This window comes from Ctenopharyngodon idella, chromosome 12 (assembly GCF_019924925.1).
Source record: "Ctenopharyngodon idella isolate HZGC_01 chromosome 12, HZGC01, whole genome shotgun sequence".
Taxonomy (NCBI): Eukaryota; Metazoa; Chordata; class Actinopteri; order Cypriniformes; family Xenocyprididae; genus Ctenopharyngodon; species Ctenopharyngodon idella.
In genome coordinates this window covers 18,040,696-18,058,900 of record NC_067231.1, presented here as the reverse complement: position 1 = coordinate 18,058,900, position 18,205 = coordinate 18,040,696, and the positions used below count along the sequence as shown (strand labels likewise).

Below are 18,205 nucleotides of genomic sequence, written 5' to 3'. Positions count from 1 at the left end.
TTATTTTTTGCTACGTAAACCCACCCCCCAGTTACGGGTTAATGTTTTGAGAACAGTCCAACATTTTTTTGGTCATGTTTATATGCTCGAGAGCTGCCCTTTCGTGAAAGGACACGAAACATGATATTTGCTAAACAGCGCTCTCTGTTGGCCACTTGAAGAACAATCGCCACAGGATTCGACATCCGTCGTAGCGTACTACGTCATGATGACCCTTCATACGCGCTACATAGAGTAACCTAGCTATTTGAGGTAAAAACGAGCTTTGTGCACACTGACACTTCCTCGTTTTAAGCAAACTATGAGCTTATTGAATGCATTATCTATGTCGAGTCTTACTATTATTCGCACACTGAACGGAAATCCAGTTTTGGCACCGCCCTCATGTGAAAGTGAAACCAAAACTTATCCTCCGACAAAATGCAACGAGAACAACTAATGGTAAGAAAACTAATACTGTACGTATGTTTATATTATTTAGTGCTTAGGTCCTGTATTTAAGTCCACTTGACCAGATTCATGCTTCTAAAAACATCCTAAACCAGCCTAAGATGGTTTGCTAGTCAGGTTTAAAGGGTCTTGGAGGATTCCTCAGTTGGTCAGACGAAGAGGCCAACTTGCCCTTTAGCACCAACCAAAAGACTAGCGTGACCAGGCTATGAAACCATTCTAGTCTGGTTTATTTGATTCTTCTTTGTCTTTTCAGTTTTAAGATGATCTCAAAGGCGTACCCCATACCCAGAGCTGCAGCAGAACATTTCTGTGTGTTGTGCTGTGATCTTGTCATCTGGGCTTCTGTGTGGATAGCACTGCTGTGGCTGGATGGAGAGGGCAGTCTGGATCTATGGTGCCTGTGGGCTCTCAGGATCATCAGCTGTATTGTGCTTTATTCAGTAATCACACTTGTCTCTGACAGCAGCATTCAACCCCTCCTGAAGCGATGGGTAGCCCTACTGTGCTTCTTACCTCCAGTGTTTGACAGCATTCAGACATTGCTGCCAGGGACCGTGAGAGGCTTTAGTCCTGTTCCTGATCCTGGCATGGTGATCCTGAGCACTGCTACATCTACTCTCATATATATGGTGTGGGAGTTGGCCTTCCCACACGGTGGATCATCTAAGGGTTCCAGAAACCAGAAAAAAGATGAAGAGGCTAGAGCACTCCTAATGAGGGTCATCCGCTACTCCAGGCCAGACTATCTTCATCTAGGGGCTGCCTTCCTCTTCCTCAGCCTGGCGGCGCTTTGTGAGTGTATTTCCTGGTTGAGGAAACTAAAATATTATATTTTTATAATTAGTCTGTGATTTTAAATCTAAACCATGCTTTCAGGGCATCCTTTATCTACATAGACAAAACAATTATGAAAATAAAGTTGGCCTGATGCAGTGTAAACCTGTTATTTTGTAGTTGAGACATTCATCCCATACTGCATTGGGAAAGTTATTGACTTACTGAGTGGAAAGTACCAACAGAACACTTTCTTATGGGCCATTGGACTCATGGCGCTGTGTTCACTTGGAAGGTCAGTGTAACATCAATCCTATGCAAATATCTTACTAAAAACAAATGTCTTTTTGTACAAATTGGTTTTGTTTCTTGGAATAAAATGTTAATTTGTTGTGTCCTTAAGTTCTGTGTTCACTGGTCTGCGCGGTGGGATGTTCATGTGTAGCCTCAGCAGACTCAACAAGAGAATACGACACATGTTGTTCCAGAACCTCATGAAGCAGGAGATAAGCTTCTTTGAAGAAAATAAACCAGGTATGGTACTTGTTCCTTCACTTAAAAACACAGTGTCAAGTAAAGCCCGAAATCACAGAACTGCTACTTGTAGATGTTGGCAAGAAAAATGCTTCTTGAGTTCGACCAGTGTCGAACTGAATAGGCTCTTCTTGACTCTTCATTCCCTGCGTCAATTGAATCAATTCTTTTTGAAATCGGGTCCCAGCCCTATTAACCCTATTTTATTTCTCACTCAAACAATGAGATAACTCAGGCTCTAAAATCCACATAACATTACTTTAACACAAAACAAAGGACAGAGGAGAACTGAAAGCTTAAATACATGAAGGATGATAATCAATGGAACAGGGAACAGGAGAGGACTAATCTGAAACCATGACAAGTAATGAGTAACTCAAACTAGGGCAAAACAGAGACAATGAAAACTATGACTAATGGTACATTTACACGTCAGCGATGTACTAAAAACGGTAAAGTTTTTCCAGACGATAAAGTTGTCAAAACTATCCCCATTCACACGGATCTGCAAAAACAATTAAAAACGCTGTATTATGCAGCCAGGCCAGTAGTTGGCGATGTCACTTTGTAAAGAAACACTATGCGCCTATAGACTGAACACGTAATACACATGACGTCACTGTTTTTACAAATTCGTGTTTTTGTAGTTTTGACGGAGACGATAACTGTACTTTGAATCCCGTTTTCAAAAGTTTGAGTTTTCACACCCCCAAAACGGCATTGTCGTGTAAATGAACGGCCAAAATGCACAAGTTTTGAAAACGGTGTTGTGTAAACGGCCCCTAAAACTAAACAAGACAGAGAAACAGAACATGACCGTGACATGGAGGTCTTTTTCGACGTGAAGAAAACAAGTGTGAAGAATTTTTGAAGACCATTTTGCCTTTTCTAATCATATCCGCATTGTTTTTGTGTTCACATAGGAAATGCCATAAAAGTTTCACCAAGTTTTTATCAAGTAAAAAATTGGGGGGGGGGGAAATCTAAACGTACACTATATTGCCAAAAGTTTTGGGACGCCTGCCTTTACGTGCGCATGAACTTTAATGACATCCCATTTTTAATCCGTAGGGTTTAATATGGAGTTGGCCCACCCTTTGCAGCTATAACAGCTTCAACTCTTCTGGGAAGGCTTTCAACAAGGTTTAGGAATGTGTTTATGGGAATTTTTGACCATTCTTCTAGAAGCGCATTTGTGAGGTCAAAATGTCTTGGTATGCTGAAGCATTAAGAGTTCCTTTCACTGGAACTAAGGGGCCAAGCCCAACCCCTGAAAAACAACCCCACACCATAATCCCCCCTCCACCAAACTTTACACTTGGCACAATGCAGTCAGGCAAGTACCGTTCTCCTGGCAACCGCCAAACCCAGACTCGTTTATCGGATTGCCAGACAGAGAAGCGTGATTCGTCACTCCAGAGAGTGTCCCAATACTTTTGGCAATATAGTGTATATTTTTTCTAAATTGACCGATGACCATCAGAGGGTAAAAAATGTGTCTTGAGGCACTGCATTCTGCTGTATATTTGACTATTATTTTAAGAGTAGACAAAGTTACAAAATTGCGCATATGTGATAATATAGCCATTAATTAATATCATGACTCAGAAACAGATTTTTGTCTTTTACAGGTAGTCTCACATCACGTTTGATCTCTGACACTGATAAAATGGGACGTTCTGTGGCCATGAATGTGAACGTGTTACTGCGAAGCCTGGTGAAGACATGCGGCATGCTGTTCTTCATGCTGCGCCTGTCCTGGCAGTTAACCCTCCTCACCTGCATTGAAATGCCGCTTCTTGCTTTTATTCAGAATTCATACAACAACATCTCCCAGGTAAGTAACCCTCCTAAATTTGGTTTTCTTGTTACTTTTACAAAGCTTAGACCTGTTATAAAGCTGTGCCTTGGCCTCTCCTGGAAACTTTTTTCAACAAACCAAAAACAGTTAGGCGTAGACCATAATGAATTCATATCATAATGCCTCACCTTCCTGATCAGAAAACATCAAAAGAGCTTCAGGACTGTAATGCGGAGACTACAGAGTTGGCATCTTCAGTCATTGGGTCGATTAAGACTGTGCGCAGTTTTAAGGCAGAGCGACAGGAACAGCAGCGATATGAACAGACTCTCAACAGGAAGCTCCAGGTTTTGAGGCGTAAAGGCATCTACAGTGCAATTCATCTCTTAATACGCAGGGTAAATCATATACAGTCCTAAGTTGCATTCATTGTTCTCCAAATTAAAAATTGTTCTATTTCATTGATTCATATAAATGACTTTATCTTCTTGCATTGAAAATTTTATCTTCTTGCTATTTTAGTTCATTACAGTGGGCTTGAAAGTAGCAATGCTGTTCCAAGGCCGAAATCTCATCTCGTCTGGCCAGCTTAGCAGTGGCAGCCTTCTTGCATTTGTGTTCTACCAGAAGGACATGGTGACCAACATGAGGGTAAGTTCGCCAGGTACATTTTATGGTAATATGACCCTTCATTCAGATGAGACTAAATTCTGGCCTTCATTATGTTCTCAGCATCTTGTATATATCTATGGAGACATGCTGAATACTGTGGGATCAGCAGTGAAGGTGTTCCAGCTGCTTGATAGGAATCCCCTGTTGAGAGAGGCAGGTGATCTGGCTCCAGAGAAGATTAAGGGAAGACTAACCTTTAAAAAGGTCACTTTTTCCTACCACACCCGTCCTGATCAAAAAGCACTTAAGGTAAGTTTTTGTTTATACCACAAAAGCTAATCATAGAACTTATTTGATTTGCATGTATTCATTGTTGAATTGTTGCAGTCTGTTACATTGGAATTAAGTCCAGGAAAGCTGACGGCACTGGTAGGGCCCTCTGGTGGTGGGAAGAGCTCTTGCGTCTGCTTGCTGCAGAGGTTCTATGAGCCACAGGAGGGTGAGATTTTCCTAGATGGAGAACCTCTGTACAGTTACCAACACCAGTATTTGCACAAAAAGGCAAGAATTGATACACCAGCATTTACAACCATATAACTTGAAGAGAAATGTGTGAAAATCAGTTCTATTGGATGGTTTGGTGAGACTGTAGTTTGTAACTAGTAGTTTATAAAACTACACATTATTCTCTTTCATTTGGCTCAGGTGGCGATGGTATCCCAGGATCCTGTGCTTTTCTCTGGCTCTGTGAGATATAATATTGAATACGGTTTGCAGGACTGCACACTTGAAAAAGTAGAAGCAGCTGCTCGTAAAGCCAACGCACACAACTTCATATGCAAATTGGAACAGGGATACAACACAGGTAGATATAACTAGAGGCATCGATACTAAAATTCTCTGATACTAATGAGCTGTGAACTATTTTCATGTTATGGCCATTTATATACTTTTTTGTCTAAATAAATAAAACAGGAAAACAAAGACATTTTAAATGCATTTTCATTTTGAGATTTGCCAAAGAATACACTTAAAGGGTTAGTTCACCCAAAAATGAAAATTCTGTCATTAATTACTCACCCTCATTCCGTTTTACACCCGTAGGGGCCTACATAGGAAGCAATGACATTTCCTCTCTCAAGATCCATTAATGTACTAAAAACATATTTAAATCAGTTCATGTGAGTACAGTGGTTCAATATTAATATTATAAAGCGACGAGAATATTTTTGGTATGCCAAAAAAAAACAAAATAATGACTGACTTAGTGATGGCCGATTTCAAAACACTGCTTCAGGAAGATTCAGAGCGTAATGAATCAGCGTGTCGAATCATGATTCGGATCGCGTGTCAAACCGCCAAACTGCTGAAATCATGTGACTTTGGCGCTCCAAACTGCGGATTCGACACGCTGATTCATTACGCTCCGAAGCTTCCTGAAGCAGTGTTTTGAAATCGGCCATCACTAAATAATTCGTTATTTAGTTTTTTTTTGGCGCACCAAAAATATTCTCGTCGTTTTATAATATTAAAATTGAATTACTGTACTCACATGAACTGATTTAAATGTTTTTAGTACCTTTATGGATCTTGAGAGAGGAAATGTCATTGCTCCCTATTGGAGGCCTCACTGAGCCATCGGATTTAAACAAAAATATCTCAATTTGCGTTCTGAAGATTAACGAAGGTCTTACGGGTCTGGAACGGCATGAGGGTAATAAATGTAATAAATAACAGAATTAATAATAAATGACAGAATTTTCATTTTTGGGTGAACTAACCTTTTAACAGTGTTATTAGTTATGAATTATGTATTATGTTTTTGAAGATTGACTTTAAAGAGTTAGTTCACCCAAAAATGAAATTCTTTCATTAATTACTCACCCTCATGCCGCTCCAAACCTACAAGACTTTAGTTCATCTTCTGAATGCAAATTAAATTGATTTGATGAAATCTGAGAGATTTCTGTCCCTCCATTAACAGCTACACAACTGAAAATTTGACTCTTCAAAAAGTTCATAAAGAGATTGTAAAACTAATTCATATGAATTGAGCATTTTAGTCCAAATTTTCTGAAGAGACTCGATCGCTTTATATAATGAACAGATTTAATTTAGCCTTTTATTCACATATAAACGTTGATCAGCGAACATAAACAGAAGTTCAACTGAAGCTGATTGACGTGAGAACAAAACGTGTAACACACGAGAACGAACCTCATTGGTTCTCGCACGTCAAGCAAACATGTTTCAGCTTCCATTCACCACAATTGATGTGCGAGTTGATGAATGTTTATGTGTGAATAAAAGCCTAAATTAAATCTGTTCATCATATAAAGCAGAAAATTTGGACTAAACCACTCAATACATATGAATTAGTTTTACAATCTCTTTATGAACGTCACATTTTCAGTTGCATAGGCTGTCTATGGAGGGACAGAAGCTCTCAGATTTCATCAAAAAAGATTTTTATTTGTGTCCCGAAGATGAACGAAGGTATTACTGGTTTGGAACGACATGAGGGTGGGTAATTAATGACAGAATTTTCATTTTTGGGTGAACTAACCCTTTAAGAAAAAGTTAGATAATGTAATCTAGGTAATCTAAATGAATGAAATGAGCATGAACAATTAAATATCTAATATCGGCTGATATTTACAAATCATTAACATGGTACCGATATATTGTGTATGCCTAAAAAAACGAGTTGGTTAAATCTGAATGCTTTGTCTGTAGATGTTGGCGAGTGTGGTGACCAGCTGTCCGCAGGGCAGAAGCAGTGCATTGCTATAGCCAGAGCTCTGATAAGGAACCCACAGATTCTTATCTTGGATGAAGCCACCAGCCACATGGACTGTAGCACACAACAAGCAGTACGAACTCCTCTGGAATTAATACTAAAATCTTTTAATTTAATTAATACTAAATCGGCACAGTAACATGCTAAATTCTGAGGTTTTTCCCATTTATAGTGTCTAATCGTGATCTTATTTCCCAGGTTCAAGATGTGCTCAATACCATAACGGATCAGACAGTGCTGGTAATAGCTCATCGTTTGGAGACTGTAGAGAAAGCAGACCACATTATCTTCATGGAGGGAGGTGAAGTCGTGGAGCAGGGAACACACCGGCAGCTCATGGCCAAAGAAGGAAGATACTATCGGCTCAGAGAAAAGCTTTTCAACCTGGAGACACAACCAGCTGACTAAAGAATAAGATTTGTGGATAGATTTGACATTTTACAGAGTCTTTAGTACACACTCACAGACTGCCTTTCATGTAAATTTAACAACGAATTCTAGCATAGACCTGTGTGGAGATTTTTTTTTTTTTGTACATTTTCCATACTTCTGTTTACATAGACAGTGTTTTGTTAATTACAGGATAAGTGGCGATGTATGGGACACACAAAAAGGAAAGCATGGGCTTTGTATCCTAAAGATATAACAGTATGAAATAACAAAACACTGTATTACAAAATATATGTAATACAGAATTTTGTGTGTGTGTGTAGTTAAATCAGAGAATGACCAGTGGGTTTGCCCTCAGCTGCAGAAAAATGCGGAACAAGATCTCAGAACTCTTATTCGTCTTCACTGTGCCACCAAGAGCTGCTTGATTTTGAGAGTCCTGGAGATCTTTATAAAGAGACTGACAAAAGAAAAAAAGAAAAAAAGTTGAATTAACAATTAAAAACTGTTGTTGAATTAAGCAAAACTGTCTGATACATGTGAATTAATACTAATCACAGAGTAAAGGTGCAGCCACAAATGTTGCGGGCAAAAAAGAATTCATTGTCAATAGTATAGCAATGTATGAAACACAGATCACACAGAAGTCACTTTCAAACCAAGCAGCTTTCTGTTGGTCTGTTGGTCATTCACATTTTGAAAACGGGCAAATTTTGCATGGGAAACTTTTTTGCCCTCACGCAAAACTCCAGATTGAAATAACTGGATTTCGCTGAGTAACGGTAAATGTGACGGCACCTTAAGACTTTAATGCAAATGGTTTAACCCTCGTGTACTGTTGCAGGTCAATTTGACCCGTTTTGATTTTTGAGTTGTCGGAAACATCAGTTAACCTATGTTTTTTTCTTGAAATTTTGTGACTTTTTCTCATTTAGGGTCATGAACATGCATGCAAAGTTTCAACATGCTGATGTGTTTTGACATATACACACTAAATGGTATATAATTGGTTCATTTGGTAATGTTCGTGGGTCAATTTGACCCTCATAATTTAATGTTCTAAAGCAACTGTACAGATAAAAAATAATAACATGTCTTGGTTATATTTTGTTATTTTAGTATTTTACTACCCTATGAAGCTAAAAAAGGAGCTTTTCCTCACTTATTTCAATATAAAAAAATATTTTGTCAGCCACATGTGGTAAAAATGAGCTATCATTTCTTTTTTCAATCTATCTGAAATACTATCTAACCTACATTGTTTTTCTTGAAATTTTGTGACTTTTTCTCATTTAGGGTCATGAACATGCATGCAAAGTTTCAACACGCTGATATGTTGTGAAATGTGCATACAGAAATTTTATATGTTCTTACTGTTTTGACCCATATAGACAGCCATTCAATTTGACCCATATAGACAGCCATTCAAAAGCAACTGTACAGACCCAAAATACAAAACACTTCTGTATGTCAGACCTCCTCCACTCTAGTACTGAAGTGCCAGTGTCTTACTGAGTTTAACAACTTTTCATTTTCAAAGTTGTGTACATATAAAGTTGTTTTACCTGTTTATTGTCTGTCCCACTTTTTGAGCATATGAGATATGAAAATGACTTTTCTAACTTGAATTGTTAAAAATCTTGGATACTTCAGAGCACAGACTTAAGTTTGGTATCTTTTTAAAGGGAACACTTCACAAATTATTGTAGAAGTAAAAATAAAAAAAAAAAAAAAATGTATAGGAGTTTATGAAAATTTAAAATATATAAAATATATATTTTATGTAAAATATATTTTTTACAAAACATGTTTAACTCTAAAACTTCAAGAAAATCAAAGCTAAATATTTGTACAAGTTCTATGCCAAATTTTAGGTTGATATCTCAAAAAAAAAAACCCCAAAAAAACACATACAGTAAGATTTTTTTGTGCGCAGTGCAAAACTTTTTCACTAGATGACATCCAGAATCCACCGGTGACCATATAAGGACTCTTCGATTTCCATATATGGTTTAAATGATCTGAACCATATTTTTCCATACTTTTCAAAATATTTATGAAGTAGACATCCTATTCAGAAGAAGTTTGTGCAGTAATGTTAATATTTGATTTGAATTCAATCCCTAAAACATATTTAAAAAAACATACGGAAAGAATCAGAGCGCATTATAGTTTGGCACCAAATCACAAATGAAGAATCTATCGCTATTTATCTATTGCTCTGTCATTTCTTTTGAAAATCAGTCACTAAATATAAAAACTAGAGTCTAAAAGCTTTCAAAAGATATATAGTTTGTCAAGATTACTTTAGGTTTAGACTAAGATATTATTGTTATAAATGTATAATGGTAAATGTCCCAAGGGAGGGGCAGTCTTAAAAGTAGTGGTTAAAAACATTTTATAATTTCATAAATTCAGATATTTATTCTTTGTAATGTGTGAAAAGTATTGATATTAAAAGTTAATTATTTGTACATGATTGTATGTTTTTTTTCCTAGTGTGATTTTTGGGGAATTGTATTGAATCCAATTAGGGTCAATTTGACCCGGACCATACAGGCAGTCACCAGAAAACGAACAGTGCATGAGGGTTAATCTAAGCATGCAAGAACAAACAAATAAAATAAAGGGAATCAGATCTACCTCAACGCGCTGTACAGCTTCACACAAGCTCTGTGCTTTTAACTGCTTTGTATGGCAATATTTTACAGTTGAGTCTCTCAGTAAGACCTGTTGAAAATGTCATGATCTCTAAATCAGATTCAATTGTAAGTCAATGTTAGAAAAATAGAAATACTTTATTATAAAAGTACCTGTAGGCGCCTCAGAATGGCATGATGCAGTCCACACACTGCTGCCACAGATGTACTCTCCACCCGAATCTCCAGGACTTCAATAGGTCCTTCAGAACATAAATCTCCCAGTGTCACCTTGAGGAAAAACATGAGTAACTCATTCTAAATTATAAAATTTATGATCATAAACGAGTAATCAGTAGTATAAAGTAAGCACCTCTTTGGCCATAATCTTGACAGAGGATCCATCTGGGCTGTAGGCACAAACCACTGGACTCTGTACAGACTTTGTTTGTCCTATCGCCTCAGGTGATACCAACCAGTTTAGCACAGACACGCATGTTTCTGCACTGCTGGTTACTGAGAGGTGCAGTCTGGCCTTTAGAAGCTCTGATGATACTCTGATCACCACTGCAAAAGGTCCTGACTTGGAAGTAGTATCAGAATCTTTGGTTGATGTTCCTCTGGAACGCAGGAAGGCTTGAATGCCATCCATGACACTGTTGTGTCTGATGTTACCATGAGAAAACGATCCCTCTAACCTTAAAGCATCAAGCCAGTCCACTGTTAAAGAATTCAAAGGTGCACTGATGGAGCCCGTCTCTGTTAGAAGCTGGGAAACACCAGGAGAAGATGCTTCAGGGCTAAACAGATTGGTGAGGGAGAAGGAGAGAGAACAGCACACCTTCACTGGCAGAGACAGCCCATCAACGCTTTCAAGAGGAATGGTTACATCCAGTTTCTGACCAGAATCCAGTTTCCTCAATGGGAATGAGTATGTCCTAGATGAGCTCTCCATATTTGAATATTGGGATAATGGGTGGACCTGAATGCACAAAGTCCAGCCATGTTCCAATGTACATCCACTTGAATTTTCAAGCACACATGTAAGAGTCAAAGAGTCTCTTTGGAGCAATGAGCTCCATCTAGCTACACCATGACAGCTAATTGGATGTTTGGTGCCCATATTAAACTTTTTTTCATTCCCATGGGTGTCCAACAGTAGGCTGCAAACATTTACGACTTGATTCAGATGTTTGAGAGACTCATTTTTCTCCTGAAGCTTGTGTTTCAAGGATTCCGCCCTGCAGAAGACATTAAAAAAATGGTCAATGACGTGACACTCATTTTGGCCACTCTATTAATTCACAAAAAAAAATAAATAATAATAATAATAATAATAAAAATAAATAATTATATATTTTTAAATTTCCTCACTACTAAATATTCCACTGTCAACTGTTAGTGGTATCATAACAAAGTGGAAGCAATTGGGAACGACAGCAAATCAGCCACGAAGTGGTAGGCCACGTAAAAATCACAGAGCAGGGTCAGCGCATGCTGAGGTGAACAGTGCGCAGAAGTCGCCAACTTTCTAGAGAGTCAGTAGCTACAGACCTCCAAACTTCGTGTGACCTTCAGATTAGCTGAAGAACAGTGCGTAGAGAGCTTCATGGAATGGGTTGCCATGGCCGAGAAGCTGCATCCAAGCCTTACATCACCAAGTGCAATGCAAAGTGTCGGATACAGTGGTGTAAAGCACGCAGCCACTAGACTCTAGAGCAGTGGAGACGTGTTCTCTGGAGTGATGAATCACACTTCTCTGTCTGGCAATCCGATAAACGAGTCTGGGTTTGGCGGTTGCCAGGAGAACGGTACTTGCCTGACTGCATTGTGCCAAGTGTAAAATTTGGTGGAGGGGGGATTATGGTGTGGGGTTGTTTTTCAGGGGTTGGGCTTGGCCCCTTAGTTCCAGTGAAAGGAACTCTTAATGCTTCAGCATACCAAGACATTTTGGACAATTTCATGCTCCCAACTTTGTGGGAACAGTTTGGGGATGGCCCCTTCCTGTTCTAACATGACTGCGCACCAGTGCACAAAGCAAGGTCCATAAAGACATGGATGAGTGAGTTTGGTGTGAAGGAACTTGACTGGCCTGCACAGAGTCCTGACCTCAACCCGATAGAACACCTTTGGGATGAATTAGAGCGGAGACTGCGAGCCAGGCCTTCTCGCAAACATCACTGCCTGACCTCACAAATGTGCTTCTAGAAGAATGGTCAAAAATTCCCATAAACACTCCTAAACCTTGTGGAAAGCCTTCCCAGAGAGGGTGGGCCAACTCCATATTAAACCCGACGGATTAAGAATGGGATGTCATTAAAGTTCATGTGCACGTAAAGGCAGGTGTCCCAAATCTTCTGGCAATATAGTGTATATTACATTATATATATATATATATATATACATACATACAAACAGTGACTTGTATATTAAAAAAAAGAAAGAAATCAGCATATATACAAAGAGTACATTTTAAGAACTTTTAAAAAAGTGACATTTAGCATGCGACGTTGGAAAATCAGACGTTCTTTTAATGATAAGGCATGAAACAGACCTCTCCCAGATGTTTCCGATGGAAGCCAGAAGGTCCTTCACTCTCTGGCCTGCTAAAGATGAAGGTAACCTGGACACATTTCCTTTTTCAGATGCTTGAGGAAGGTTTACTCGAAGCAGTCTTCCCTTCAAAGATACACCCAAAAGCTGCACAGATCCTTATAATTCAAATACAAACACTTTGTGTTAGTGACAGAATTAAAACACTTCTGGTAAACCGCATAGAGATTGATCAGAATGTATGTACTGTACCTGTGGGGTTAGTAAATGGCCGAGCAAGAGCTATAACCCTGCATACACCAAGACTTTCTGAGGTCAGAGCTTGCAGCTGGGACTCACTTTCTGCGGCTTCTGCTGAAGATGTTGTGGTGAGCTGAAGAGCGTGTAGGTCATTGAGAGAGCTGTAGTACAGCCGTTTATCATCAACACAAACACACAGCACTGGTCCTCGTACACTATGCTCATTGAAGCCTGTAAAATGTGAATGTAACTCAGATTAACAAAACTGATCTATAATTTATTTAAAAACATTGAATATAGCATTGCTACAACTGTCCTGATATCAAAATGAAGAAGAAAAAAAGCTTCATTATAAATGAAATTCTTGAAAAGAAAACCTTAAATTGTTTGCCATTATGTATTATTATTTCTTAGGAAAAAAATATTTTAATAAAACTGCTTTAATGCTTACTGATTTTTAACTGATTGTAAAATGTCATGTGGTGCAACTCCCTAAAATCGTGATTATATTTATGAGTGAATAAATCATGATATTGATTAAAAAATGCCTTGAAAAATATATTTTAAACTTATTTGAAAACAATAATATGTGTAAACTCTATTCAAGATGTAAGGAAATATTTTATTCATTTTTATTTGATGGTTACACCACATGACATTTTTTTCAGATGTTAAACTGAAACCTCTCTTGAAAATGATATAAAAGTTTTCAAAACTATATAAAACTATTACAAAAATAAAAATTAATACATTTTTATGAAATTGGCACATATATTTTAAACCTTTTTTTTTTTTTTTTTAAATCTTTCCTTTTCTTTATTGTCGACACTCTTTTATCTTACTGACTATTAAATCAAACAAATAAACAGACTTTTGCAAAGGACAAAATATGTGTAATAAAGCACTTTCATTTCATTCTTACTATAATCTGCCTCTTTTCCTTCCTTGCTTGCTTGTTTGCTTCTGACCATTAGGAGTTTGCCTCTTTGACCAACTGCAACGAGACACTGAGGTCCTTGTTCTCCAGAGACGCAGGTTCCAATAAATACAATTGGCTGCTCTAAGCTCTGGAGGACTCTGATTGGAGATCTCTGCTCTCCTCTTGGACCAGCCAGGGTGGGGACGCACAAAGGAAAGGAGCAAATACGTCCATCAGGTAAACCACATAGAATGACTGGAGAATTGACTAAAGAGGCGTCCACTCCAAATAAGAGCCTGAAAAGATGGGGCTCAAGATAAGGATGGAGGTCAGACTGTTGAGAGCTGACTGATGTGGATCCCTTAGGGTAGATGCAAGTCAGTACTGGAGGACAGTTCACACTTTTTTCTTTGTCTGTTATGTTTAAGCAGCATGTGTTTACAGTTGCAACCTGGAAACTTGCAAGTTTACAAAGGGGTCTGGATCCAGGCTCTTCATAGAGATCAAAACTCCAGATGGACTTGTGAAGACTAAGAGTCACAAGGATCTTCTCGACTATGGTGAATGCTTGCAGACTGACATTTTTCAGGACAATGGAATCATCAGATACAATATTCAGCACACGGTCGGGACTTTTGTTCACCAGGACAGAGGAAGAACTAGGAGGGAAGAAGCATGGAAAACAAATTATAAAAAACAAAAATTCCACAATATTAGTGACTTTAGATTTTGACATATCTATGTCATCAGAAAAAAAATCTAAAGATCTAATGAAATTGCTTGACGAATGCAGTTTTCCTTCCTGTAATGATGTATTTATGGACAATTTTCCTAGGAAAATTTCCTTAAGAAAGAAATGTCCTTATATCAACTCTGCTAGGAAACTTAACATTAAATGACTGTATTTAATTTATGTTAAGAAAAAAAAAAAAACTAAATTCAAAACGTGAATCGATCCTTTGCTAAGCCCCGCCCCCCTTGATTACTGTTGCTGACCAGTTATGAATTGATTGGAAAAAAATCTGTTAGTGCAATATAAATGTTAAGTTATTTGCTATAGGTGAATTATAGCATTATAGCATATATATATATATATATATATACACATATATACACACACACACATACACATATATATATATATATATATATACAGTATCTCACAGAAGTGAGTACACCCCTCTCATTTTTGTAAATAATTTGTTATATCTTTTCATGTGACAACACTGAAGAAATGACACTTTGCTACAATGTAAAGTAGTGAGTGTACAGCCTGTATAACAGTGTAAATTTGCTGTCCCCTCAAAATAACTCAACACAGCCATTAATGTCTAAACTGCTGGCCACAAAAGGGAGTAAACCCCTAAGTGAAAATGTCCAAATTGGGCCCAAATTGTCAATATTTTGTGTGTCCATCATTATTTTCCAGCACTGCCTTAACCCTCTTGGGCATGGAGTTCACCAGAGCTTCACAGGCTGCCACTGGAGTCCTCTTCCACTCCTCCATGACGACATCACGGAGCTGGTGGATGTTAGAGACCTTGCGCTCCAGAGACATGCTTGGCCAGTCCATCACCTTTACCCTCAGCTTCTTTAGCAAGGCAGTGGTCGTCTTGGAGGTGTGTTTGGGGTCGTTATCATGTTGGAATACTGCCCTGTGGCCCAGTCTCCGAAGGGAGGGGATCATGCTCTGCTCATTCATGGTTCCCTCAATGAACTGTAGCTCCCCAGTGCCGGCAACACTTATGCAGCCCCAGACCATGACACTCCCACCACCATGCTTGACTGTAGGCAAGACACACTTGTCTTTGTACTCCTCACCTGGTTGCCGCCACACACGCTTGACACCATCTGAACCAAATAAGTTTATCTTGGTCTTATCAGACCACAGGACATGGTTCCAGTAATCCATGTCCTTAGTCTGCTTGTCTTCAGCAAACTGTTTGCGGGCTTTCTTGTGCATCATCTTTAGAAGAGGCTTCTCTCTGGGACGACAGCCATGCAGACCAATTTGATGCAGTGGGCGGCGTATGGTCTGAGCACTGACAGGCTGACCCCCCACCCCTTCAACCTCTGCAGCAATGCTGGCAGCACTCATACGTCTATTTCCCAAACACAACCTCTGGATATGACGCTCAACTTCTTTGGTCGACCATGGCGAGGCCTGTTCTGAGTGGAGCCTGTCCTGTTAAACCGCTGTATGGTCTTGGCCACCGTGCTGCAGCTCAGTTTCAGGGTCTTGGCAATCTTCTTATAGCCTACGCCATCTTTATGTAGAGCAACAATTCTTTTTTTCAGATCCTTAGAGAGTTCTTTGCCATGAGGTGCCTGCCATGTTGAACTTCCGGTGACGAGAGAGTGAGAGCTATAACACCAAATTTAACACACCTGCTCCCCATTAACACCTGAGACCTTGTAACATTAACGAGTCACATGACACCGGGGAGAGAAAATAGCTGATTGGGCCCAATTTGGACATTTCCACTTAGGGGTGTACTCACTTTTGTGGCCAGCGGTTTAGACATTAATGGCTGTGTGTTGAGTTATTTTGAGGGGACAGCAAATTTACACTGTTATACAAGCTGCACACTCACTACTTTACATTGTAGCAAAGTGTCATTTCTTCAGTGTTGTCACATGAAAAGATATAATAAAATATTTACAAAAATGTGAGGGGTGTACTCACTTCTGTGAGATACTGTATATATATATATATATATATATATATATATATATATATATATATATATATATGCTATTAAGTGATAGCAGATACTATTACCTTAGCTGTAGTATATATATATATATATATATATATATATATATATATATATATATATATATATATATATATATATATATATATATACACAGTCAAACCAAAAATTATTCATTTTTGATATTTTTGAGATATTTTTACTAGTGGGTGCAGGACACTATAGTTCATTTATGTAAATGAGGATAGCAAAATAAACTAAACTGTGACATATTATACCCAAAAAAATTTCATAGTGGACTACCAGTAAAATTGATAAAAATTTGCATACATACATTTTTTCTCACACGTTTTAACTCTGAGATCTTGTCATATTTTATTACCATTTTTTAAACTATAGTGAATAAACTGTATTAATGAATGAAATGTTGGTTTGAGTAATATATATATATATATATATATATATATGCTATTAAGTGATGGCAGATATTATTACCTGAGCTGTGGTAGAGGGATGCAGTAAAGCCCACCGTTCGCGCAAAGTGCATAAAGCCGATATTTATCGTCACTTAAAGCCAAATTTGTCACTGAAGCTTCAAACTGCATCACGGTCTGAAAAACAACATGTATTGAGTGAGCTTGCAGTAGTCTGGTATAGTATAACACAAAAGTGACAACAAGCATGCACTTGCCGTGACTCTCCTCTCTTCGACATTGAATACGAGCACATCTCTGTATCCGCTGGCCAAGAAAAGATTCGTGTCGTCCTGCAAGATGTGCACTGAGTGTGACTGACAGTCACTGAACTCAGACAAATACTCCACACTGCACCGCTCCATTATATGATGTCACTCAGGTCTGTTTTACATTCTCCTCAGAGTTTAATCCAACTTAAAAGACGTCTTCGATTCGGATAATCATAGCTCTCACATTCAACCACATAACAGAAATGCTCGCGACTGTCCTAACTTATTTCATGTACGCGCCGAGTCTACAGTGAGTGACCAATGAGGGTCAATATTCTTCCTCTTCTGTTTATTAACCAGTCAGATTTAGTACACTGCCATCTATCGGAGAAGCATTTTTTAACCTCATTCCAAAGTAGGGGGAGGTAAGCAGGAAATAGTTGAGATCTAACGATTAGCAGAGGTCCAGAGTAAAACTGTGGACTATTTACATATATAAATAATAGAAATGTTATGGGTAGTAGCGTCTCTAATAGTGAGGTTGTGTCGCCTGTTTTCAAATCATCGGCTGTGTATGGAATCAAAACTAGCAATTGAATCTCTTTACTGAGTCATTTTTTTTGCACCCTAAACCCTCACGGTCTTCCTCTGAGTCCGCACTTTCACGACTTAACCCTTGTGCAACCTTATGGACATTTTTGTCCATTTCAGTTTTGTTTTTTGTTATAAGTGTGCCTTTGTTAATGCCAACTAAGTGTTAGTTTTTGTAAAAAATCTGACACTACATAAAAAATATAAATGCCTCAAAATTAATGTTGTTGTTCTTCATTGACACACCCAAGAATCTAATAAGCAAAGAAAAAAAATTCTGCTTAGCATTTAGTTTATGAAAATAAACTACTATTTTTAATTTTTTCATAAAAAAACACCTATGGCATTATGTAAACAAACCAGCATTTAAAGGGTTAAAGTTCTTAAAATTAATGAATGTTTGGTATCTATGGATAGAACAGATGCTGTTTAAAAAATTGACATCAGTGAAAGTGGAAAAAAATATTAATAAATCATATTTCTATGACAGTTTTTTG

At 38.1% G+C, this 18,205-nt stretch overlaps 2 protein-coding genes across 2 annotated transcripts; one reads left to right on the top strand and one right to left on the bottom strand.

Annotated features, from left to right (window-relative positions):
• The first annotated feature begins 172 nt into the window (after positions 1-172).
• On the top strand, positions 173-8,934 carry tap2t (transporter associated with antigen processing, subunit type t, teleost specific). The gene is made up of 12 exons (XM_051913869.1): positions 173-441; positions 707-1,245; positions 1,408-1,522; positions 1,631-1,761; positions 3,393-3,598; positions 3,763-3,960; positions 4,085-4,213; positions 4,295-4,483; positions 4,562-4,735; positions 4,880-5,039; positions 6,911-7,047; positions 7,173-8,934. The coding sequence occupies exons 2-12, from the start codon at positions 714-716 to the stop codon at positions 7,380-7,382; spliced, it is 2,181 nt and encodes a 726-aa protein (XP_051769829.1). The 5' UTR covers positions 173-441; positions 707-713; the 3' UTR covers positions 7,383-8,934.
• Positions 7,480-17,438, bottom strand: faap100 (FA core complex associated protein 100). Its single transcript, XM_051913864.1, has 9 exons — positions 17,124-17,438; positions 16,928-17,043; positions 13,719-14,374; positions 12,809-13,027; positions 12,558-12,714; positions 10,377-11,244; positions 10,178-10,294; positions 10,008-10,094; positions 7,480-7,824 (listed from the first exon to the last, which is right to left on the bottom strand). Exons 1-9 carry the CDS (start codon positions 17,268-17,270, stop codon positions 7,693-7,695), a joined length of 2,499 nt encoding a protein of 832 aa, XP_051769824.1. The 5' UTR covers positions 17,271-17,438; the 3' UTR covers positions 7,480-7,692.
• Positions 17,439-18,205: the final 767 nt, after the last annotated feature.